This window comes from Tasmannia lanceolata, unplaced genomic scaffold (genome assembly GCF_043159265.1).
Source record: "Tasmannia lanceolata isolate RefF3 unplaced genomic scaffold, GAP_Taslan_0.1 ptg000037l, whole genome shotgun sequence".
In the NCBI taxonomy this organism is placed as follows: Eukaryota; Viridiplantae; Streptophyta; class Magnoliopsida; order Canellales; family Winteraceae; genus Tasmannia; species Tasmannia lanceolata.
The window spans coordinates 24,608,245-24,635,679 of record NW_027518714.1 but is presented as its reverse complement, the minus strand read 5'-3'; the positions used below and the strand labels follow the sequence as shown (position 1 = coordinate 24,635,679).

General features: G+C 38.9%; 1 protein-coding gene and 1 pseudogene across 1 annotated transcript; both read left to right on the top strand.

Annotated features, from left to right (window-relative positions):
• The first annotated feature begins 10,330 nt into the window (after nt 1–10,330).
• LOC143862417 (protein FAR1-RELATED SEQUENCE 5-like) lies at nt 10,331–13,439 on the top strand. Its single transcript, XM_077373461.1, has 3 exons — nt 10,331–12,680; nt 12,757–12,829; nt 13,017–13,439. The coding sequence occupies exon 1, from the start codon at nt 10,350–10,352 to the stop codon at nt 11,136–11,138; it is 789 nt and encodes a 262-aa protein (XP_077229576.1). The 5' UTR covers nt 10,331–10,349; the 3' UTR covers nt 11,139–12,680; nt 12,757–12,829; nt 13,017–13,439.
• LOC143861338 (protein FAR1-RELATED SEQUENCE 5 pseudogene) lies at nt 11,166–11,825 on the top strand (annotated as a pseudogene).
• Nucleotides 13,440–27,435: the final 13,996 nt, after the last annotated feature.

The window sequence follows — 27,435 nt, the reverse complement described above, 5'->3', positions numbered from 1 at the left end:
AAATTTACAATTTTAAGCTCCCCCTTTTTCAAGGAAAAAGACAAACATAGAACTCCCCCCTATTTAGAGTTTTTATTCAACACAAGAGGGGATATTTAAATAACCATAAAAAGATATTCAATTTTAAGTGCAAGCCCCTAATCTAAAAACACATATGAAGAGAATCGTATGGGGGCTTTGGGAACACATGCTTTCTTTGTTCTACCACAATCCCTAATCTTAGATGCACATTGGAATTGGTAGTGACCATGTATTCCACAATAATAGCATCTAACATTAGGGCTAGATAGACTACTCCTATCATAAAATTCATGATTAGGTCTATGACTAGCCTTCTTCAAGATTATGTTAATAATTTTATCACCATTTAGGAATCCATGGAGACATAATCTTAACCTTTCATTTTCATTATGAAGATATGTTATTTGATTTAAAAAATCATTAGAGTCATCTTCATAAGATTTGGAAGAGCTTGCCATACTTTGGAGTTTAACAATTTGGCAAGATTTCTCATCCCAACTACCCTTAAGGGTTTCAATCTCAAGTTTAAAATTTTCAATTTTTACTTGAGCTTGAGATATGGAAGAAGAAGATTCATTTTTAAAAATATCAAGTTCATTTTCTAATTTTGAAATAGATTTTTTAAGAACTTTATTTTTTGAAATTTGAGAATGCAAGGTAATGCACAATTCATCATAAGATATGTTTCCACTATCACTACTTGATGAATTACAAGAGGGGTTAGAATTTACCTCATCTTCATGGGTGAGTGCCATGAAGCAAAGATCATCCTTATTAGCTTCCCCTTCACTTGAGCTTTTTCCCGAAGTGCTAGAAGCATCCCAAGCGGCTACTAGACCCTTGTTCTTCTTCCAATCTTTCTTCTTTTCCTTGTACTTCGAGGAAGATGACTTGAGAAGTGGACACTCCGGTCTTTTGTGTCCCGTCTTCTTGCAATTGTAACACCTTATTCCTCCTTCTACTTCACTTTCTTCTTTCTTCTTCTTTTTGTCCTTTTTGTGCTTCTTTCTCCACATGCTTTTAAACTTTCTTAAAGCTTCTTTCTCATCACTATCCGCTTCACTTGAGGATGATGAGTCCGTCTTTGAGGCCTTTAAAGCTAGAGATCGACTTTCTTTTTCTTTCTCTTTCGGCTTCTTCTCTTCTTGACGGCTAGTAAGGAGCATCTTATGAGTGATAAGAGATCCTACAAGCTCCTCCATAGTTAGCGTCTTGAGATCCTTTGATTCTTATATGGCGGTGACCTTTGGATCCCAATGTGGAGAAAGTGACCTAAGCAACTTACCCACAAGCTCGTCAGTAGGATAAGATTTACCAAGATTAGCTAATTCATTTGTTATTTAAGAAAATCGGGTATACATTTCGAAAATATTTTCGTTTTGACCCATTCTAAACATTTCATATTTGCTCTTTAACAAGTTTACTTTAGAATCCTTGACTTATGATGTTCCCTCATGGGTAATGGCAAGAGTATCCCAAATAACCTTGGCGGAATAAAAAAGAGCCACTCTATTAAACTCCTCCGTAGATAAGGCGCAAAACAAAGAATTTATAGCTTTGTAATTTAAATTTGCTTGCATTTTCTCTACTACATTCCATTCTTCAAATGGTTTGGAAGGCAAAGTGTAACCATTGTTTACAATGTGCCTAAGTTCCACATCTATCGAAAGAAGATAGATGCGCATCCTTATCTTCCAATGTCCATAGTTGGACTCATCAAAGAAATGAGGTCTAGTTGTGGAATGGACTGCCGGAAGTCCGGTTCCATTTATGTTTGCCATTTCACAATTAGAAAGTTGCCAATGATCTTATGATCTTTCCCTTGTTAAATTTTTAAAAAAAATTTACCAAATATTTTAAGAAAAGAAAATCTTTTAAGAGCCAAGGCTCTGATACCAAGAGAAATTCCAAGGGTAGGCCTAAGTACTATTCTATTGGCAACTTATGAGGAGGTAAAATTATGTTTCTAACAAGTTTTAATCTTTTGAAAACTTAAACCCAATTTGAAGATCAAGAGATCAAAAATAAAAATTAAGCACACAAGTTAAATCCTAAGTGCAATAAAAGAAAAGCAAGAGATAAGAGATAATGCACCCGAGATTTAAAGTGGTTCGGTCCTCCAACGTGAGGCCTACTCCACTCCACCAACCAAACCCGTTGATGGCTTCACTATTTGATTTTCTTAACTTCGGCGAAGATCGGTGCCGATTACAATTCCGATTGCCTTTAACCTTGGTGGCATTCCTCACCACGGAGAGAGGGCTCCGCTTCTTCGAACACTCGCCCGAATAAAATTGTTTGAGCAAGAAAGAAAGAACAAAAAAACCCTCACAAGGGTTTACAAAGTTTGAAGAAGATGTACAAATTGAAGCCTATGATCCAAATCCTAATTCTAGAGGATGAGAGGCATAAACAAGCTTAATACGCTCTTAGGATATTCCAATAGGTTTTTAGAGTATTAGGATTGATAGTTGTGGAGTTTAGAACTCCCATATATATATAAACCCCAAAATATGACTGTTTGGGGGCATAGTGGTAATTCTGGCAAAAACCCCAACGACTATAATTTTCTCCCGAAATAGTGGTATCGGAATTTCAAGAAATTCTCGGAGTTCTGGGAATACAAACAGAAGATGAAAAAATATTACTGGACCATCTCTCGGAGCTCCGAGGAATGTCTCTGAGTTCCGAGCTCGGAGCTCCGAGAAGCCTATTGTCAGCTGGTTTTTCCATTCTGTTTTCCTTATTTATTTGGGCTTCCACTTTTAACCAAGTTGGGATTGTTATGAGGGTTCCAAAGTGTTGGAACACCATAAGGACAATCTCTTAAACATTTAGGGGTGTGTGATTTACTTCATTTATGCCTCTTAAAATCTAAACTAGGATTGGATCTTATACATTCTAAAATGACTTCAATCTTCAATTGCGATGCTTCAAGTCTTCATGCATCTTAGATCTCCGATGTCTTTGGCCTTCCGAATGCGGTCCAATGAGAGCTTCTTGGCCTCAATCCAAGCAATCTTGTCTTAACACACTCATGATCTACAACTTAGACAATCAAACATATTAGTGATATAAAATCACTTGTATATTGGAATCATCAAAAGAAGATGGGAATGCCAAGGTGGGAACCATTGGGCTTACAGAAGAAGTTCTCGCAGCAAAACCTCTCCCATCTCCGGAAGCCGGCAAGAAATCCACAAGGGCCCCGCCCAGGGTCCGCCACTCCTCCCCAGACACCTGTGACATGTACTGCCGGGACAGGCTTTGAGCCTTTGCCCACAACTACCGACGGTCGGTGAGGCATGCTAGGATTCTGGGCTTGGAGTTCGCTAGAGAGTTCCTTCAGTTGGGTGAGGAAACTTGCAACCTCCAGTTGAAGGTCACCCTTCTTGAAGAGGAGACTGCGGCACTAAAGGCCCAGTTGCAAGGTTCATCGGCGGATGCCGGGCCTTCTCAGGGGGTGATTTCCCCCAAAGCGGAACTAGCCGAGTGATTCACCTCACTCAGAATTCTCGGGCCCGGATCTCTTTATCGAGGAGGCGGGAAGCCCTTCTTTGCAACTCTTCCCTAAGGATCCGGGGAAGCTTCTTTTCGCCCGGTCGGGAATTTTGAAAAATTAACAATGACTTTTTGATTTCATTGTCTTTTTTCTTCTCTTTTTTCTTTCTCTGGCCTAGAAGCCCTTCAATGTAATAGCTTTGACAAATTAATAGAATTCCCTTTTTCGCTTATACTTATCATCATTTATACGTATTCTTCTTTATAATTCAATCACACCCATGAATCCATAAAATCAGATATTCGGGTGAAGTTTTCGGTACCGAGTTATAAACTTCGTGATGCTTACTTGTTGATCGAATAGGTCCGTTCCGAACTTATAAGTTTTCTTGGGTAGCTTCTAGATGTTGTTGAGAGATGGTTCATGAAATGACGCCCCCTTCATAATGTCAAGCATCATCGTTTTTCGGCGCAATGATGGGAGTATGAAATGTCACCCTCTAGGGAATGGACATGTGTTCGCCTTTCAAGGCAAATCATACTTTTCCCACCTATGAAAGACTTTTTGCGTAACTGTTCATTTACATTTTCCTTTTTACCTTTTACTTTGAGCATTTCCTCTGGTAATTTCTTTCCCAAAGAAGGACGATGCAAGGAGATAATCGCGAACTCTTCTCACATTACTTTAGAGGAGATTACTTGGTGATTCACTCCTTCATCAGAATCCGGTGAGTTTTCGTCTTATTTTCATTTCTTACATTTACTTTCAACGAGAGATGTCTGGGGATAGTGATTCTGAAAATTCCTCTGGGAGTGGGGCTCACATGGCGGATTCAAAATCTCCCCCCAAGATGCCCTCAACTGAAGAGGTTAGAGATGAGGCAAGTGCGTGTGAGTCTCCACCGGTGGTTAACAATCCCAGGAAAAGGCGCCCAACTAAAAAGGAAAGACCACCTAGGAAATCCAAAAAGGCCAAAGCGGATTCTGAGGCAACCGTTAGTGCTTCCCGTCCTGACACTAGTCCTCCTAATCTAATGATGTGAGAGTCGTTAGAAGAACGGAACATTCTTTTGACTCGAGAGTTGGCTGAGTTATTCGAGGCCATGGGCAAGGTAAGAGACCCTATTAGATTGGAGGCGGTTACTTCTCAAATTGGTATCCTGTCTGCCAGAGATATTTTCGAGTTTCGCCGTGAGTATAGGATTCCCACAGACTATATCATTCGTGTGCCTTCCTCCGATGAACGAGCTTGCTCAAGCTCGGTTGAGGGAGAAATGGCCTTTTATGTTGAAGCTTTCAAGGGAGGATTAAGGTTTTCGACGATGGGACTCGTTCCCCTGATACTCGAATTTTATGGTGTGGCACCTTCCCAGTTGTTTCTGAATAGTTGGAGGAACACACTGGCCTACCTGGACAAGAGTAAACTTTTAAATGCGGGGGTGTTTGTTGACATCTTCCGTCGTTGTTTCAAACTAGTGGACGATGGAGGTTGGATGAACCTTACTCTTCGTAGGGGTATAATGGTTGGAGATAAGACCCCTTCTTCGATTAAAAGGTGGAAGAATAGCTTTTTCTTTGTGAAACCCCCTTCCTCCGTTGGATGGAAGTTTCCTTTCGACTGGAGAAAACCATCCGCTGATAGGATGGATGTTATTCCAACCTTGGGGGAGATGGGGGATCGAATTTTTAAGTCTGTTTCAGCAGTTGTCAAAATTGACACTTGGGAATTCAAGAAGACATCTTCCAGTGAAGAAATTGACGAAGAGATCAGAGCCGTGTCAAGCGGTAATTTTTCTTTCGTTTAATCTTTTTGTTTAATCGTACTCACAGTGATGGAAAACTTGATTTATCCTCCCTTCTGTAGGTATGGCGCCTAAAAAGTCTAATGTTCTGACCAAGCCGACCCTCATCATATCCGCAGCAGCCTTGGAGAAGGCTCGGAAAGTTAAGTTTAGGGTGGACACTTCCATTAGTGTCCGTCCTTCGAAGGTCCCGGAGAAATCAAAGGGATCGGTCGGGGATGACCAACCTGGCATGGGAAAAAGGGCAAAGGAAACTCCAATTATCTCACCGACCGAAGGTACGACCGGAACTCCCCCTTCTTTTTTTGTCGTTGACGCGTTCAAGGTGATCTTTTCCATCCTTCTTGGAAGGTTGGAGACAAAGATTCCGCCCTTCACAATCTGAGGGTCGGTGTGGAGATGTGTTTGACAAGCCTACTGCCAAGAGATAGGGAAGAACTGAGGAAACTAAGTTCTGGTGCTTTAAGTCACTCTTTGCTTCATGCGCAGAAGAAGATAAACACATATTAGAACCCCTCTTCTCCTTTCTAACTATATGGGCTTATGTTCTTCCTTTCCTTGTTAGGCCAACGACCTTAGCGCCATGGCTTCCAACCGCATCATGGACGTTCTTGCTGATAACTTAAAGCAAAAAGGACGTAATTGATACTTTAGAGGGAAATAACAAGTCCTTAGAGACCAAGGTTGTCGAGTTAGATAAGAGGGAACAAGCTGATGGGGACATCATAGCTGCCTTAATGAAAGACCTGGAGGAGGCCGAGAAAAAGCTTGAAGAGTCAAGGGAGACTCTCCGTAAGTCTGTGGAGGGTCGGGCCGAAGTGGAGACTCAAGCGATTGCCAGGTTCAAGGAGAGTGAAGAATATGGCTTCGAACTCGCCTTTCACACTCTCGACTTCGAGGTAAAGGTTTTTGTTGAGTGCAAGCGACAGGTCTTAGAGATCATGCCGAGTTTCCCTGTGGATCGTTTTTTTGCCCCAAAGACTGACGAAGTCGTTACTGACTCTCCATTGGTCACCGACCTGGATCCTTAGGTATTCTTCTTTGGTATTTAAGACTTTTTCCTTGCAGTTGGGTGCACAGGGATGCACAGAACATTATTATTTGTTGGTGGTTTGTATTATTTTGTTCACATTGGGCTACAATTCTTGTGGAACTCTCACCTCTATGGGCACCACGGGTATGTATTTATGAATACCTTTTGATCTATGTTAATATGATATCCAAGTTTCCACATACTGCGAGGGCACTATTTGAGAGAGCCACTGCGGAGCTCTCCAATTCATGTAGAGATTGAGAGGCCGCGGAGTCTCATCCCGCTGTCCGCCTCAAGATCGGGTCCCACAGAAAACCCTACGTTCTCTTTTCTTCTCCCCTCTCATAAATTAGAGAGATACATTACCTCTATGAATGAAAAAATTTTACTTTCTCACCACAAATACGCATTCCGATCTTTAATTCGGAGAAACTAAATCCCGGTAAAGTCTCTAAGCACTAAGAGGATTCAACAGCGGGGTGAGAATCTTCAAGAAGATTGCCCAAAAGCCATAGGTTTTCATCCAATACAAAACCTAAAAGCTACATAGGAAACTCTACATTTTCTTTTTCTTCTCCCCTCTCTCTTTTTCAATTTTTTTTTTCATTTTTTCTCTTTTTCGGTTTCACCTTTTTGGTCACACATGCCCCCCCCTCTTGTAATTGGTAGATTTTATTACTAAGAGAAAAAGAAAAAGTGGAGACCTAAGGATAATTAGGGTGCAACCCATGCTCATTCTCTGATAGTAACTGTTGTGGAATTGTGATCTTTGGTTCATCAAAGAAAATCTGTAGTAAAAATAAGTAGTATAAGATCAAAACTTATGAAATATAGTCAATGAAGTCTCGTACGCCTTTGCATGTCCATATCTTGGATCAAGGGTACGGGTCGAACCATCAATTTGTTGTAGTGTCATACTAAAGGTGGCACATCATGTATTTCATTTCACAAATGTCACGGCTAGTGTGCCCACAATGTATTCCATTTCACAATTGTGCCACGCTCTAAGTCGGCCCATGATATATTTCATTTTACTAATGTTCTACATCAAACCTAGGACAATCATTCAATTACTCCATTTCCTTGCCCTTATTCCCTTGTAATTCATTTCACAAGATTGTCACACAAAGATTAAGGTAGATATGCACTTCACAAATGAGATGTATTGAGGTTGGGTCCACTATAGATTTTTACAATAACTTTATTTTTTTCTGCAAATTTTGTACACCATGGGTTTTTGCAATCATTTTATCTTTCTTAGTTTTTTTATTCACATTATATATATATATATATATATATATATATATATATATATATATATGAGGAATAAGAGTGTGCGGTCGAGGGCCTAAACACATGGGTCCCACACTTTTTGTATTGATCAAAACCATTCATTTGCAAGGACCCATCATAGATAGGGTGTGTACTAAAAATCAGCTCCATTGGATCATCCTAACCCCTCCAAAAGTGGAGGGAAAAATGGGCAGATTTGTGGCAAACGGTGTCTATCCATTTTGCCCTCCACTTTTGGATGGGTTAGGATGATCCTATGGAGCTAATTTTTTGTACACACCCTATCTATGATGGGGTCTTGCAAATGAATGCTTTGGGCCATCCTAACAATGTGGGCCCACATGAGTTTTTGGCCCTCGACGGCACCTACGCTTGGTGCGGTCGAGCGCACACTCTTATTCCTCTCTCTCTCTCTCTCTCTCTCTCTATATATATATATATATATATATATATATATGAGAAAACGGTTCCTACACATATGTGTAGAGAGTTCTCTACATACTAGCTTAAAATACAGTGGGGGCCCACATTGTTTGGGTGATCCAAGCCATCCATTTTAAAGGCCCTCACATAGATAGGGTGTCTACAAAAAATCAGATCCATAGGATCATTCCAACCCTACGATTTGTGGAGGTAAAATGGATGTCTTTAAACCTTCACAAATTAGTCCATTTTTTGCCTCCACAGTTCGAATGGTTAGGATGATTCTACGGATCTAATTTTTTATGGACACTCTATCTATGTGAGGGCCTTAAAAATGAATGGTTTGGATCACCCAAATAATGTGGCCCCCATTGTATTTTAAGCTAGTGTGTAGATAACTTATCTACACACACACACACACACACACACACACATATATATATATATATATATATATATATATGGAGAGAGAGAGAGAGAGAGAGAGAGAGAGAAAACGGTTCCTACACATGTGTTTAGAGACTTCTCTACACATTAGTGACGTCTGTCGTGTGCCTTAACAGCAGCCCTTAGATCAATACAAATCTCAGCCATACGTTTAAAAAAAGAAAATGAGGGCATCGAGCAATAAAGCCAAAAATGAAAAAAACCCAAATCTCTAGACCTCGTCTCTTTCTCTGAAACCCTCACTAGTTTTGGTGAAACCTCATCTCCTCGCATCTCCTACACAGGGTGAGAAAAACCCAAAAAATCGAGAGTTCTCAAAACAAAAGAGAAAAACCCAAAATTTTTGTCTCCTCCTCTCTTTCTCTGAAACCCTAGCTCCTCACTGCTTTTGGGTTTTTTAAGAACTCTCGTCTCCTCGCATCTCCTACACAGGGTTTCCACCTCCTTCACCAGGTAAGGGTGAAACCCAAACAGAGAGAAGAACAAGGGTGAAACCCAAACACTACGAAGACAAAATCGTCGCCCTCATCTCCTCGAGTGAGGATCTCCTTCACCAGGTAAATCCTTCTCCACCCCTTTCTTTCTTTTTCCATTTTTTATGCTAAAAAAGGAAGAATCGGGCAAAACCTAGTTTTTAAGGAGGTGGAAACCCTGTGTAAGAGATGCGATTTGTATAGTATGGTGGTGGCCAATTGGATCAACAGCCCTGATTTGCCGATTTGTATGGATCAACAGCCCTGATTTCACCGTGGTCCAAATAATCTTACCGAGAAAATGATCCTAGTCCTATCCCTACTTGGTGTAAAATGGCTGGGTCAAAAAAGTTATACATTTGCCCTCACAACATGTGGTTACTAGAACATTGGAGATCAAATACTCGCTTAGTTTCCATTACAGGTTGAAATAACAACAGAAATTAGTTCTAGAGTCAACTAATATGAGGAAAGTAATTCCTCTAAAATGGTTTACCCTCAAATGTGTTTTTGCTCTCATATTTACCCTCTCACCGGAACTAAATCATTAACAACTAACCCATAAACGTCACTCAATAGCTGTAGTGATAAATGCAGAGTTAAAACTAGGTATCTGCCCTTTATGCTTCTCATGTAAAGGTGTCTTTAGTAGGTTTCTGAAAATATAAATATAACTCATGTAAACGTCACTCAACTGCCCGGACATCATTTCATTGCATTATAAATATTTTGCTTATTTTACAAGAAACTAATTTTGGGATTTTGTAAAATGAGAGTGCCTTTCACTGTCTTTGGAATTTCAGTCTTCTTACATGTCACAAGAAAAGCATGGGGCATTGCTTTCCCAATGAACCAAACCAAACAGACACCTAATCTAAACCCTTTTGAACTAGTATTCTAAAATTTGAAAGGAGATGAGATAAATTATGTCATCTGAATGTGTTGAGTTTCTTACTTCTATTTATATAGTTAGGATTCTTTAAGTTGTGTGGTGTCCCGTGTATGGCCCACACATTATGTTGCAGCTGATGATTGGTTTATTTTGAGGTGTATTATGGACCCTATATCTCTGTCTAAAACTTTTAACCCAATCTAAGATACTCTGTGGTAATAGGAGTTGTAGATGAACCAAAGCTTTCTATAAGTAGCTACTATATAGACTTCTTGGTTTTTGGTTTCTTATGATGGTGGTTTTTGGTGTGAGATTCATCTTTACGGTTTCTATTTACTTACTTATCTCATTAATTTGCAATTTTCTAAATTTTGAAGTTACATGTTTATCTCGATCTGATGTTTTTTGGGTTTGTATGGTCGATCACTTGCATCTTCAGGTTTTTTGATCCTCCTTTACAGTATATGGATCCGTTGGGGCTGTCTATTGTGGAGGTTGATGAAAATAGATTAATTATGGCTGATGATACATTGTCGCAAGCCGATAGGTTATGTGTTGATGAGGGAAATAGATTAGAGATGGGTGATGAAGAGGAACCGCTAGGTTGGGTTGATAATGACGAGGGCGGTACTGGTACCTCAGAAACACCTAATAAGGATGATGCGGCGAGTGTTTTAGCTAGCAAACCTTTTGAAGGCCAGCTTTTTGATAATTGTGAAGATGCCTATGCATTCTATAACTCATATGCATTGAGTACAGGTTTTGAAATTCGAAAAGGCAGGACCAATAGGCCGATCAAAATAGGTGAACCTATAAGGAAGAGTTATGTATGTGATAAAGAGGGATTGAGAAATCCTAATGATAAGAGACAGATTGGGATGGATGTGAAGCGGCGTCGTGAAACAAGAGAGGGTTGCGAGGCAAAGATGGAGATTAATTTGGCAAAAGATGATAAGTGGGAAGTTAGAATTTTTGTGGAAGAACATTGCCATGATCTTACATCTCCATTGAAGACACGATTGCACCATTCACATAATACATTACATAAGAAAGCCTCATGTAAAAACTTGATGGATAAAATGCACAGTGATGGGTTTGGTCCTTCTGGCATTGCAAGGGCAATTAAAGCTTCAAATGATGGTTCATCTAGTGCTCTCACACCAGATCAAGTGTCGTCTCATTTGAGAGCACATAGGGCTAACAACATGGGACGAGAAGCTGCCACAGTAGCTAATCAGTTCCATCAGAAATGAGCGGAAGATCCGAATTTTGAGTTTGCCATGGAGATAGATGTTGATGGAAACTTGAGATCGATGTTTTGGGCGGATTCAATGGCCAGAGAGGCATACCTAACCTTTAGTGAAGTAGTTGTTTTTGACGTCACTTATAAGACGAACAGGTATATGATGCCGTTTGCACCATTTACCGGCGTAAACCACCACAGACAGTCTACACTTTTTGGTTGTGCTCTCCTACCAGATGAGAAGGAGGAGACATTCACTTGGTTGTTTCGACAGTGGTTAAAATGCATGTTTGACAAAGCTCCAGGGTGTATAATAACTGATATGGATGGGGCGATGAGAAACGTGATTAGGCATGTTTTTCCAAATACACGTCATCGCTTTTGCTCTTGGCACATTAGTAGGCATCTAGTTGAGCATGTTCCAGACATGCGAGATGCAACTAGTCAGTTTTATAAGGAATACAACCATTGGTTTTATAGGAAACACAAAGCCAACAGTGAGAAGGAATGGGGAGCGTTGGTGGAGAAATATAATTTAGATGAAAGACATTGGTTATGTAAGATGTGGGATTTACGAATGCACTGGGTTCCTGCTTATTTTAGAGACACATTCACAGCTGCAATGACTTCAAGTGCACGAAGCGAAAGCATTAATACTTTCTTCGATGGATTTGTTAAGCAAAGTACCACTTTATAAGAATTCGTGGTACAATATGAAAAGGCACTTGTGGATCGACGAAAGAAGAAAGCTGAAGAGGATTGGAGGACTAAATCATTACATGCAGTATTGAAGACAAAGAGCACATTGGAAGCAGATGCTGCAAAGTGTTATACTAGGAAAATTTTTGACTTGTTCCAACTTCAATTTCTAGCGAGTATTGATTGTTGAGAGGACAAGGAGAGTGAGAATGGAAACGTCACTGAATACAAGGTAAGAATGCGTAATGAGGAGGAATGGAAGAGTTACAAGGTTATATATGATGTATCGGAAAGTGTTAATGCTACATGTGAGTGTGCGATGTTTGAGACCGCAGGGATTCTATGTAAACACATACTTCGCATAATGGATATGAGGCGTTTAGGTTCTATTCCCGAGTGATATCTCTTAAATAGGTGGACAATTGGGGCGAGATATCAAGTGAATAGTTTCGCATCTACAAGCATAGGAGATAGTGACAAAGTAACTTCATTTGAGAGATGGTGCATTACATCAAGGGTTCATAAAGTACTAGATGAACACCCGAGAAAAAAGAGCATTTTGAAGAAGATGGAAGAAGACTTAAATGTGTGGGTGGCGGAATGCGAAGAAACAAAGAAAGACAAGGAGAGTGTCTTGGAAAGCAGTGGCAGTCAAGTACAATCCAACTATCCTCTCGAGATACGTATTCACGACCCTCAAGTTGTGAGAACCAAGGGTCGGCCAAAAAATGCTACAAGGTTTAAATCTCCATTGGAGGCCTCTCAATCTCAACCCAAGCAGCAAAGGATGTGTAAAAAATGTGGAGAAAAAGGCCATTATGCGACCACGTGCAAAAACATACCCGAGGAAGAGGTATGTTTTTAAATCTCAATGTGTTTCTAATATTTTTTTTCCAAATTGGAAGGTTTATAATATGTTTCTCATATAGATGACTACAACGAAGGTTGTATAGGAAGAGGTTAGAGTTGGCGAGGAGGAGGACCACCGTTGGAGTGCACTAAGTAAGTGTTTACAATCAAATCTACTTCTAATAGATTTATTGAAACAATCATAATGCCTCTATTCTTTTTAATTAAAACTCATGCAAAATGATTGGCCATCCTTTTTTTATCTGTGTGCCATATCTTGTTTCACTTCTAATAGATTTTTGTGTACCACTGATTAATTTTAATCATGCATTTGATGCAGGTCAGTAGAAGAGGTCGGAAATTGGTCACTGAAGCTTTGGTGCAGATTTTTTTTGTTCACCTGCTATTTGGAACCAACAACATTTTTGCTCACCTGCTGTTGGTGAGATATCAAGTGAATAGTTTCTCATCTACAAGAGAAGTTTTCACTGGTTTTTTCAAATACATAATGCAGAGTTCAGATTAGAGTGACAAGTCTCTGCCATTTTAAACGTAGTCGAACAGGTGTTTGTAGAACTAGTGAATTTCAAGCGATTGTGTTTAAGTTCGATCCATGCCTCATCTTGCATGCCATTTATTTGACAAAAGTAGAGAGAAAATTTCAGTATTAGAAGCTCCTTTAAGTTCCTTGTTAGATATTATATCCCAGTTAAACAGAACCAAGCATCTACATATTTGTATTAACTTGTGGTTGAAGATTTAACTACCGTACTGATATTATATCCCAATATCAGTGAGGTGTGGTTACTTTTTTTAATGCGTTATTATTATAAGGAATGGAAATTGCAACTGCAAGACACAGTTTTGCTCATAGTGAATCTCTCATTGTGCATTAGAGTTGTTGTATGGTGAAGGAAGAATTAGCTTGTTCTCCTAATTGTATTGGAAGGGTTTGAAAATTAGAGTTACTCTATGCTCAAGGGAAGTGGATTTGCTCATCACCAGACTGCATCATCATTTCCACAACACTTGCAACCATTACACCCTTTTGCTAACTTACTCTTTCATAGCCCTTGTGGTAGTAATTGTGTTTATACCTGCTCACAATTACTATCCCTTGGATGAATGAACTACTCAGGAAGGTGTTCCTCACATGAATGAACTGAGAAAAAAAAACCCTACAGATGGTAGTTGACAATAGATCATCTAAATAGTGGGCTCCACTGTACTTTTCATGTATTTTCAAACAATTTATCTGTAGTTTTATAATACGATATCTTTGGTTTATGAGTGACTAGAGATACTAGATGGTATTTATGGTGGCCTACAAGATGAACAGTTAGGATCACTCTTACTATCCTTCCTAGAGACACTTGTTGGGCCTCTGCCTTGTTTATGTGATCATATCCGTTGATCTAAATGACAGCCATAAGCCCAGCCAAATGTCTTTGAGAACACCTTGATCAGATAATCATAGACCCTCGATCCATCAAGCCTTGATCTTTAGGGTTTCATTAAGAAAAGCTAAGCCGTTGATTTTTTTAAGTTCTTTATCTAGCTTATGGGAATGTCTATTTAAAGTAAAACCAAAACCATGTGGGCCACCTCATGATGTTCTACAAGATAAACGGTTGCCTTATAGTGGGGATGTCTCTTCACCCCTTTTTCTTCCTCGGGCCACCCACCTCTATTACACTAAAGGGGGTTGACCAGGGAAGAAAAGGGGACGTATATATAGCTTCCAGGACCCGAATATTTGTCTAAAGATGCCTGTTTTGCAAACTAATTCTTGTTGAACTCAAACTCCAAGAAACAGTTTTGAACTCAAAATCAATTCTCAAGATCCAAAACAAACAGAGCCTAAATGCAATTCTGAGTCCAATAATCAATGTTGGATTCAAAATCAATTCTCAAAATCCAAAACCAACAAGGTCGAAGTCGACTTATCAGTCAATTTACATGAGTATTTCAGTAATTTAAAGGAGGCTCATTTTTTCTTTCTTTCTGTTTTGGTAAACAAAAGAGGAAAAATGTGGGGAAATGAATTTGGCAATTCGATATTCTAATTTTTTTTGGAAAAAAAATAAAGAATTGAAAAAAGAAAATGTACTTTCTCCTATTGTGAATTTCCACAACACTTGCAACCATTACACCCTTTTGCTAACTTGCTCTTTCATAGCCCTTGTGGTAGTAATTGTGTTTATACCTGCTCACAAAGTGGCAAAGCTGGAGGTCTCAAAGCATTGGATTGTGGTTAAAGCATTTACAAGTGCAACCATGGCGAAAGCATATGAAGCTTACAACTATACAAGCAAAGCATTACAAGAGATGATGTCTGTTACAATATGATTGAGACTCTTTCATTCTTCCCACCTCACTTAGTGCTACATTCATAAAAAAAAAAAACAAGGAAAAAAACCACAACACCCATAACTTTAATCCACCCAGTTTCATTCTCGACCACTTTAACGGCTTCACGTCCCTGTTGCACCAACACCTTCAATTCAGCAACCTCATTATCCAACCTTTCCAACACTTTAATGGCTTCACATCCCTGTTGCACCAACACCTTTAATTCGGCAACCTCGCTCTCCAACCTTTGCAGACGTTGATTTGCAATCATGTTGTCCCTCCTCAAACGAAATTCGTTGTCGTCAACATCATTTTGACACCAATGGAAATACTCACACTTCTTGATGCCAAGTTCCTGTGTTGTATGAGCTTTAGGAATTTGAAATTTGGTCAAGAAATTAAATCACACGTATGAATTTTTACTTACAACGAATCCACATGTGTAGTAGGGTCGTCCTCGGTTTCCATTCTTATCTGACTTAGTTATTCTGATACAGGCTTTCTTTTGACACTCACAATTCACCACAGTTGAACTACCATCACTCTCAGTAGACGACGCCATCGATTAACCTTAACTATCTGCACACAAAAAACAGGGATTTCATAATAACTAAAAGAATTGGTTACGTATATATAAAGAATTAGATCATGCCAAATATCCTCATGGATGAAGAAGAATTGGTTAGGTATCCTTAAACCTCTCAGCTATTAACAAATGAATAACAATATCAATAAAACCACAATGATTTGAATGTAAATAAGGTTTCATTGCGGTCATGGAAACACAGTCAGAACATATCCCATATTTCCACTTCAAATGTCACAAAAAATCAATTAAATGATGTTCACAAAAAATCCTCTTTGAAACCCAGAAAAAATAAACAACATGAACAGAACATCCATTAAATGATGTTCACAAAAAATTCAAGATATTCCAAATTGTGAACCAAAAGTCATCACCATGTCAGTATTCTTTTAGAAATGCTCAAAATCATGAACCAAAAATCCAAATCCAGTTAAAATATGAAAAATAAATTCAAACATAAAGATCCTCTCCAGATTTGTGATCTGGGTGTGTTTAAGCCCAACAATATAGAGTTCCTGGAATACAAAAGCCCATACAATTCTACACGACAAAAAATATACTACAGGAGAAATAGAAAAGGGGAGAGAGAAAAGATTCCCACATTATCGACCTTCTCCTTCTGATGCCCTTTGCTCCATTTATGTACACAAAAGCCGTAAAAGCTAAAGAGAAAACTATAACAACCTAAACATTGATAGAAACCCTAATTCATACTGGAAATAAGCATTTAAATCCCTTCAACACTGGAAATAAAATCAAAAAAATATTAATAAACTCTTACCAGTACAGACTATGTTGAGTAAATAAGCTCTTCTTCCTTCTCTTTTCCTCCACAGCTCGCTCTTCTTACTCCTTTGTTCCTGCTTGCTGAAACGAAAGGGTCGGAGTGCATATCTGAAGAGAAGAGGTGAATCTATTTAGATCTAGGGTTAATCTCGTCACTTCAAGAACAATATCCCAGATCTACCGTAATAGAGAAACGCTAGCCCTAATCCCTGCATTTTGAGGGGAAAAAGGGAAACGCAAATAAAAAGAGAGAAGCTGCTAACCCGAGAATCTAAGGCGAGGAAGCGAGATGCGAGGAGACAAGAGTTCGTAAAAAACCCAAAAGCAGTGAGGAGCTAGGGTTTCAGAGAAAGAGAGGAGGAGACGAAATTTTTGGGTTTTTCTCTTTTGTTTTGAGAACTCTCGATTTTTTGGGTTTTTCTCACCCGGTGTAGGAGATGCGAGGAGATGAGGTTTCACCAAAACCAGTGAGGGTTTCAGAGAAAGAGACGAGGTTTAGAGATTTTGGTTTTTTTCGTTTTTGGCTTTCTTGCTCGATGCCCTCATTTTCTTTTTTTAAACGTATGTCTGAGATTTGTATTGATCTAATGGCTGCTGTTACGGCACACGACAGACGTCACTAATGTGTAGAGAAGTCTTTAAACACATGTGTAGGAACCGTTTTCTCATATATATATATATATATATATATATATATATATATATGAGGAAAGTGTTCCTGTATATATATATGAGGAAAGTGTTCCTGCTAACATTACCAGCTAACATAGCTGCTAACATCCCTTTATAACTCTTCTCAATGGCTCGTTTAAATGGACCCACGCACATATGCGAAAACATATTATGGGCCCCTATTTTTCCTCCACTCTGAAACGACTAAAATTTCTCCCGAAAACCCTAAAACATCTACCTTCTTCTCGCTCTCACTGCCAGCAACGATTTTGTTTCACGCACATATGCTACCCATTGATTTTAACCCCAGGATCATAGTACTTGCATACCAGATTTCTCTTCTTTATTTGAAATTTGAGTTCCACTTCCTTCTGTATCACTCTGGCCGGTACAAAATGTTAGTCAGTCTCAATGTAATTGGTCTGCTCTTACAAAAGGATTATTTACAATATGTGTAGCTTCTTCACTCCAGCCTACTTTATTGCTAAAAGGCCCATTTTCTTGTGCTCCCATAGTTATATAAATGTCTTCAATACTTTCTTTAGATGGTGCCTAGCAAACCTAGAAGAAAAAAAATTTTAAAAAAATCTTCAATAGCCTGGATATGATTTACACCTCTTGCTGGTATTCCAAAACACTTGTTTTTCATGCAAATTCCCGAGTCTTTGTAGTCCTGATTTGAATCATCCGGTGACTGAACTTGCAAAGAAGCCCTAAAATTGGACCATGGTAACCTCAATTGACATAAGAAATTTTTTAGAAAGCTGATGACTTTTTGGTCATCTTTGGGCAGGTTTTTCCCAGTTAATTGAACAAGCCAATGGTGCTTTTATCGATCTTTATTCCAGTACCCAAAATTGTTACTTGTTTCACTAGAACAGAAGGATCTGGGGCTACCTTTAGGACATCATAGAAACTTAGAGGAACATGATTGCCTTTTAGTTACCATTAAAAAAAATAATCCCTTTTAATAATTCATGACTATTACTGTAGAAGGAGAAGAAGGTTGAAAGGTCGTCGAGATGAAACCCTAAACAAGAGAGAAGGAGATTTGAACGAGAGGGAGAGCCCGTCGTTCGTTTGGAGGTTTTAGGGTTTTCTAGAGAATGGGAGAGAATAATTAGGCGTTTCAGAGAAGAGGGAGAGAAGACAAGAGTGTGTACACGTATTCACGTTTTCTTTTTCTTTTTCTTTTCTCCCGACTTTGTTTTGTTTTTACCTATGGGCCCACACCATATAAGCCAATGGGAGGAGTTATAAGAAAATGTTAACAGCTATGTTAGCTGGTAACGTTAGCAGGAACACTCTCTCTCTCTCTCTCTCTCTCTCTCTCTCTCTCTCTCTCTCTCTCTCTCTCTCGCTCTCTCTCTCTCTCTCTCTCTCTCTATATATATATATATATATATATATATATATACTAGTAAAAAAACCCGTGCGATGCACGGGCCAACAAAGAACTATATGGACCACATCATAGGTTGATCCAAACTGTCCATGTGATGGAACACAACATCAATAGGTTGTGCCCGTAAATCATTTCCATTGGCTGATCCTAGCCCTCCAATCTATAGAGGTTTCCATAATTAAAAAAGCATAAAGGACGGGGGTGGGAATGAAATTATGTGGCTTTAACGGGTGCCTTTGTTAAAAAGCATAAAGGAGGGGGTAGGATTGAAAATATGTGGATTGAATGGGTGCCTTTGTTAAAAAAGTCAAAAAAAGTGATGTGTAATTCTCATAGAATTTTGGGAGAAATTCAAATAATTCTCTCATTTTCTCTCCTGCTATATAGTATACAAAGGCAAGGTTTTATCTTGATTTTTAATCTAAGTGGGAAGTCAAAAAGGTAGTTTGACCAGGATAAAAAATCAAGGGGCAAAACCCTGCCCCTTGTAATTTTGATGGTCGAGTAGCATATAAAAACTCTGAAAAAGAATGCATATTGGTGATGATAGAAAAATAAGCAAAAATCAAGAGGGTGGAGAGCGGTGGGGAGGCAGAAAGAATTTTCAAAAAAGAGAATACCACGGAAGTGAGAGCCCTAGAATTGTAAGTGGCATAAATGCCCTCGCAAAACCGGATGTATTGGTAAAATTTCCTAAAACACAGTAGGATTCAGAAGGAATTTTTGGAAAATAACGAAATGAAATAGAGAAATCAGCAATAGCTGGCGTTGTTGTTTGGACGTTTCTGTAGGGGCATTTAATGTTTAACACGACAAAAAATGCCCACCCGAAATCAGATGTATTGGTAAAGTTAATTGAACATTGACGTGGGATTTAGTGCCAGCATGGCAACAGGTAGGGGTGTCCACCTCGACAGGGAGGGCTGCCACCTCAGCATAGGTCGATCCAAACCGTCCATGCGATGGAACACAACATCAATAGGTTGTGCCCCAAAAATCATCTCCATAGGCTGATCCTAGCCCTCCAATCTATAGAGGTTTCCATAATATGTTGTACCTCTTAAATCTGATAGTTAAGATCACCCTATAGATTTTTTTATTAAACAAAGCATAGAGGGGGGTAGGATCGAAATTATGTGGCTCTAATGGGTGCCTTTGTTAAAAAGCATCAAGGAGGGGGGCAGGATTGAAATTATGTGGCCCTAACATGTGCCTTTGTGAAAAAGCATACACGAGGGGGTAGAATTAAATGTGTGCCTTTGTCTAAAAAAGTCAAAAAAATGTGAATGGAGAAAGGGGAGGGCTGCCACATGGGCAGTGAACACTAAACCCCCTCCCTCTTTATTATATATATATATATATATATATATATATATATATATATATATATATATGAGAAAACATTTCCTACACACTTGTGTAGGTAAGTTACCTACACACTAGCTTAAAATACAGTGGGGGCCCACATTGTTTGGGTGATCCAAACCATTCATGTGAATGGTCCTCACATAGATAGGGTGTCCACAAAAAATCAGATCCATAGGATCATCCCAACCATTCAAACTATGGAGGCAAAAAATGGACTAATTTGTGAAGGTTTATACACGTCCATTTTACCTCCACAAATCGTAGGGTTGGGATGATCCTGTGGATCTGATTTTTTGTGGACACCCTATCTATGTGAGGACCATTTAAATGAATGGTTTGGATCACCCAAACAATGTGGGCCCCCACTGTATTTTAAGCTAGTGTGTAGGTAACTTACCTATATATATAATGAGCTTGAGGTTTCTGAGGTATCACGCAGGGTGAGCAAGCCTCCATATAACACTACCTACATGTTGTTTGACTCATCCTACTTATTTATTCTATAGGACGTCACATAGATAGGGTGTCCCTAAGAAACCACCTTCATACCATAATAATAACCATTCGATTTATAAGAGTTTAATTTGTAGCCATCCATTTGAAAACCTCCACTAATCATAACCATAACCATAACCCATAACCCTAACCCTAAGCATAACCATAATCCTCCCTATAACCTACAGAACCAATGGGTTGGATGGCTCAACCAACTATGGGAGATGGGGTATTTAGAGGGCTGCTCAGGGTGAGCGATACCTCGGAAACCTCTTTTTGATGTATATATATATATATATATATATATATATATATATATATATATGAGGAAAGTGTTGGTGAGCTTAAGCTCACCAAACTTATGGTGAGCTTAAGCGCTCCAATCACATGGGTCCCACATTTTTTGTGGTGATCCAAACCATTCATTTGCAAGGCCCTATCATAGATAGGGTGTGTACCAAAAATCAGCTCCATAGGATCATCCTAACCCCTCCATTTGTGGAGGACAAAAATGGGCAGATTTGTGGACAAATAATGTCTGTCCATTTTGACCTCCACAAATGGATGGGTTAGGATGATCCTATGGAGCTGATTTTTGGTACACACCCCATCTATGTAAGGGCCTTTCAAATGAATGCTTTGGATCATCCTAACAAAGTAGGCCCCAATGTGATTGGGCGCTTAAGCTCACCAACACTTTCCTCTATATATATATATATATATATATATATATATATATATCCAATTTTCTAAAAGGGAGATGATATTTTCACCCCCCCTTCCTCCATTATGCATGCGCTTCCCTTATAAGGTGATTTGACGTGAACAGTGTGCAACTTTAACGCTTTTTTACCTCAAATAACCTTATAAGGGGACTCCGCATGCTTAATGCATGGGGTGAAAATATCATTGCCCTTTCTAAAATTATTTTCAAATTATCACAAATATTGGTTGATATTTCAATATATCGGATCCCGAAATACATCTCTCAATGTCGAAGAAACATCAGCCATTATTTTTGAATTAAAATAAAAATATAAGCTACATCGGACCCATGATGATATCTTGATATCAGCAAGGGCGCCCGTGATAACCGATGTATCATTGGCCACTTAAAACCTTGATTGGAGTGAATTCAGCCGTTAAAAAAGGGTCAATGTCTGATATTAGAAACAAAAATAGATTAGCAGAGTAAAAAACCACCATTAACTCCAGGGAGACAGATGTTAGGTCTCCTTGTCCAACTTAGTTTCATAAACAGCTTGTGAAAAGAATTGATAAAGGAAGCCCCATTGCCAGCTTTGGTGGACCCACATATCCTATTTCACAAACAGAGAAATCAAGGGCAATGGGACCCCGAAATGACATGACATGGGTCGTACCGCTTCCACTGTCCATCTAGAGGAAACACATTGCATTCAAATATAAGGAAGTGACTTTTACTTTATGTCGCCTACACTTCAATGTTATGATAGAGCTAGGAACTCTTCGTGGAAGTTGATCAAATGACCAAAAGTGATACTAGCTAAATGACCTATCCATATAACTCGCTCATGTATTTCTTAGGGAAAGGATAAATAGGACCCCTTTTCATTACTTCGGACACCCCAGGTACACTTTATCTATGACTGCAAAGAGGCAGCTGTACATCACATAGGAAGGATTGAAGGGACCTGATTGCTATCGTATACCGCACCTGGGTGTCCCAAGTAATGAAAAAGGGGTGCATATATCATTTCCCTTTTCTACTTGTATCCTTCTTAACTCTACTTAAAGCCTCATTCCAACATTTTTCATTTACTCTCATTTATCCTAGCGAACCCTCTACCTACTTCACTCATTGTCCCTCCTTAGCACGCCTCTCTCACGAAGTCCTACTAGCTCTCTATTCTCACACCCTCTACCTACTTCACTCATTGTCCCTCCTTAGCACGCCTCTCTCACGAAGTCCTACTAGCGCTCTATTCTCACACCATCTTTCTTCTCTGTTCATAGTACCATCTTCTCTAATCATTCTTATCCTACCTAGCCTCTCCCTCTAGAAAGGGTCTATGGGCATACCAAGACAAATACCATAACATCATCAATAAAAGAAAGGAGAGATCAATCAAAAGCTCCATAAAAAATAATCTCATCATCCAGCTTGAAGCACCAAGTGGGGTCATTGGAGTTGGAGCAAGGTCAACTTTAGGAGGCAGACGAAGTACTTTTGTTTCTTATAGTTTTTCTAATATTAATAAAATTTCAGTACATACCATCTGAATCCCCTTCAGCTCACCTTTGTAGCACTATTCAAGCACATTAAGCACTAGTGGAGATCATGAATGTTGTGGAATTATGATATTTGATTCATCAAAGAAGAAGAAAAATCCGAAGTAAAAATAAATAATATCACCTAAGGGGTTGTTTGGATACGTGGATTTTAGAATCCACATCTCAGTTGAAAGGGTATAAAATTCGGGATTTTACAATCCATTGTCTTGGATTTAAAGTATGAAATCCAACTTCTAGAAATCTGTCCCCAATCCTAAGATTTCTAAAACCTGGAAACATGATATGATCTCCTACTCTCTTGCTCGACGGAAAGAAGGGCAAGAAATCAGAAAACATCAAACGGTCTTCTTCTTCTCTCGTCTCCTATCCAGGATTTTAAGAAAATCTAAGATTCTAAAATCCACATATCCAAACGCCCCCTAAAATTTTATGAAATATAGTGAACGGAGTCTCGATCACCTTTGCAAGTTCGTATCTTGAATCATAGGCACTGGTCGAACCACTGATTCATTGTAGTGTTACACAAAAATGTGGTACATCATATATTTTATTCCACAAATTTCACCACAAAGGTGTGCCAACTATGCATTTCGTTTCACAATTGTGCCATGCCACACGTGGGGCCCATGATAAATTTCATTATATATTTGCTAGTGTCCATCACATAAGGCATTTCACGGATGGTCTGTTGCATGTTAGAGCAGCCATAAAGGCTCACTTTTCAGCAAATTGTCTTCATTCACTGGGTGGCTGCTCTCACTTGCACTCAAGCCTCTAAAAACATGTGGGCCCACATTTTCTAGATGATCATTAATTTATTCCATTTCCTTTTCCGTGTTCCCTTTAATAGTTCATTTCACAAGCTTGTGACAACAAAGATTACTGTGTATATGCACTTTACTTCACAAGTAAATGATGTGCCCACTGTATTCTTTTTTGGTAATTATTTTACTTTTTCTACACAGGGCACGTTTTGCTGCCGGGAATTTTTTTTTTTTTTTTTTTTTTTCATGGTAAATCAGGAGTCTCTAGGAGGAGATGAGGGTGAGATAGCTAAAAATCAAGAAATACAATCCCGGAAACTATCCCGGAAACTAAGGTCTTCAGTGATGTGAAGTTGCTAAAAATTGGGAAAAAGTCTATCCGGTTTTGAGTAGAGTTTTTTGTTTTCAGATTTTGGTTTTGAGTAGAGTTTTTTGTTTTCAGATTTTTAACAACTTTGCATCACCGAAGACACTACTTCCGAGATTGTGTTCCTTGATTTTTAACGTTTTCACCCTCATCTCCACTTGGAGAATCACTATTTATCATGAAAAACAATTCCTAACAGCCAAACGTGCCCGAAGTGTTGCGCCCATGGGTTTTTACAATTGTTTTCTTTATTTTTCTTACTTTTCTTGCTTATAACATTGACATTATAGGCGCACACACACACCCACAACAATTAATTTTCCAATTTTCTAAGATTTTTTCTGAATTATCACTCAATTTTAGCAAATATTGGTCAATATTTCAATATATTGGAGCCCAAGATACATTGCCCGATATCCAGACATATCAACTAGGGCTGCAACTCGAGCCGGGTAAAACCCAACCCGCATCGACCCGACCCGAAAATAGCCTGGGTCGGGTTCAGGTTTCATGGGTTTCGGGTCGAGCCGGGTTCAACATTCAAAAGCCCGCATGAATCTCGGGTCGAGCCGGGTTTGAAGGGGCCCGACCCGACCCGACCCGAGTTACATAAGTTATAGTATGTACATTTTTTTCTATTGTTAGTTAAAAGTTAAAGGGATAATTACATTTACACCCCCTCTAGTTTCTGACACATCCACTTCCACCCCTATAGTTTAAAACATGACAAATACACCCTTGTAGTTTCAATTTGTTTAAGGTAGGCCCCTTCAGCTGAAGGTTCGTCCATAGATTGAAGGGTTAGGATGATCCGATGGAGCTGATTTTTTGGGCACACCCTAACTATGTCAGGACCCATCAAATGAACGCTTTGGATCATCCAAACAATGTGGGCCCACATTATTTGGATGATTTTTTGGTACTGTTTGGATTAGGGTAAGGGCCCACATTATTTGGATGATCCAAAGCGTTCATTTGATGGGTCCTGACATAGATATGGTGTGCCCAAAAAATCAGCTCCATCGGATCATCCTAATCCTTCAATCTATGGACGAACCTTCAGCTGAGGGGGCAAACCTTAAACAAATTGAAACTATAGGGGTGTATTTGTCATGTTTTAAACTATAGGGGTGGAAGTGGATGTGTCAGAAACTAGAGGGGGTGTAAATGTAATTATCCCAAAGTTAAAAGTGAAAACCCACGCACCCACTGTTACTGTATGTGAGTGTAATTTCTGCTTCTATGAGCTGAGTTGATTCAAGTGTTTGATTCAGCATTGTTTGATTGTAATTACAACATTGTTTGATTCAAGTGTGATGTGAGTGTAATTACATCATTGTTTGATTCAAGTGTAATGTGAGTGTAATTTCTACTTCTATGAGTTGAGTTGCCTTGCCAAACAAGAATTTTCCTTAAAAATTTGCGTCAACGTGAAAAAACCCGACCCGACCCAAACCGACCCGAGATTTATCATGGGTAGGGCCGGGTTTGGGAATCGTGGGTTTTCCGAAAAAACACCCGACCCGACCCGACCCGACCCGAGATATTTCTCGGGTAGGGTTGGGTTCTCCAAAACCCGACCCGCCCGACCCGAGTTGCAGCCCTAATATCAACCCTTGTTTCTGAATTTAAATGAAAATTGAAAAATAAAAATATAAGTCACATCAAACCCAAGATGACGTTTTGATATCGACAAGGGCCCGTGATAGGCGATGTGTCATCAGCCACTTAAAAGTTAAAAGCTTGATTGGAGTGAATTTAGCCATTGAAAAAGGGTAAATGTCTGAAATTAAAAACAAAATTAGATTAGCTTAGTAAAAAAAAACCACCATTAACTCAAGGGAGACAGATGTTAAATCAACTTGTCCAAGTCAGTTCTATAGACATTGATGGAAAAGGTATTCGATAAAGGAAGCCTCATAGCCAACTTGGGTGGACCCACGTATCTTATTTGACAAACAGAGAAAATCAAGGTGATGGGACCTCGAGATGACATGGGTCGTATCACGTCCACCGTCCATCTAGAGCACTATAATATTCTTCTTCAACGAGAGAAATGCTGGAATCTATTTTATAAGTTTTTTTGGGGATTGTCTCTTCTACTTAGATAAGTTTATCATGAAATTGTTTGAATGTTATCCACCATTTTTTAAAAGAAAAATGTTATCCAAGAACAAGAAGTAGACATGTACAGAGGATAACAGTCTATCCAAGGATAAAATAAACCCCACCTTGCTATTCCCATGTGGTGAACAGCCCCCCTTGGGTCAAATGTATTTGCATCCCTACTCATCTACTAAGTGGGATTCTAGTTGTGTGGAGGGCTTAGATTTGTCCCTTTTAACTCCACCATGATCAATGGCTGAGATCTTATCCAAATCAATCTCTCTCTGTCCTCTTAACTCCACCATGATCAATGGCTGAGATCTTATCCAAATCTCTCTCTCTCTCTCTCTCTCTCTCTCTCTCTCTCTCTCTCTCTCACACACACACACACACACACACACACACTTGTTAACAACACCATATTCGAATGGGACCAAGCCCTTTGAAAAACTTTTCAAAAGGTGCCCAGTCATTGTCTATCACAATCTTTTTGAAAAGAAAAGGAAAACAAAAACCTACCCATTTGTTTCATTGTGGATTGTTCTTAATTAGTTAATAAGAAGATAGAGACACAAATACTACTCCTTAAACAACTTGATTACTCATGATCATATGCATGTATTTGTTCTGTACAATGCGACAAGATTCGTGCGGCAGCTAGATCTTGTCGCGAAGCACTATTTTTAAAATATTTAACTAGGCATGTAGATTGATTAATTACTCATTTGTTTAATTGATGCATGATTATTCGTGTTTTAATCATGTCTCAGAGCCTCTCCAATCTCTAATACTACATTCTTGTCTCATATGGATCATGCTGCTACAAAAAAAAAGGTATATTAAGACCAGGTCCATGAATTGTTGGTCATCACAACTCACAAGTCTTGCCTATTACCCTTCATCTCATCCTCATCAGATGATTCCATGCCTTTGGAGAAACATGATTTAAAAAATCCTAAAGATGTCTCTAAGCTATTGATTTTTCAATGCCTCAATCTTGCAAATGAGATCTCCATTCGCCATCAGACTTGGACCTATATACTTGTAATGGCTCATCTGAGGAATGGTTACAATCATATGTCATGTGTGCATTGAATCATAGTCAATTTCGTTCATCAAGACAAGATCATCTTGCTTGTTGATAAAAATGAAGATGAATGATTAAAATGAAGGGCACCCTTCTTTTATCATTCCTGAATGATTCACTTTCCCTTAATGATTCGCGCCCTACTTTTATTATCTTAATGAAGATGAATGAGTATTTTTTTCAAACAAAGTGTAAAATGATTCACTATTCCTGAATGATTCACTTTCCCTTTCAAATCTTTTAATAATAAATTCACATAATATGAGTATTTTTATCAAACAGCGTGTAAAATGACTGTAAAAAATAATTTCTAATGCACCTTAACAGTTCCCTAAGGGCACTCGTTAACAAAAACCCTTTTATCAAACAGTGTGTAAAATGATGTAAAAAATCATTTCCAATGCACCTTAACGGAGCCACAAGGGCACTCGTTGACAAAACCCATGATAAAAATGAAGGTAGCCCTTCCTTTATAATTCCTGAATGATTCACTTTCC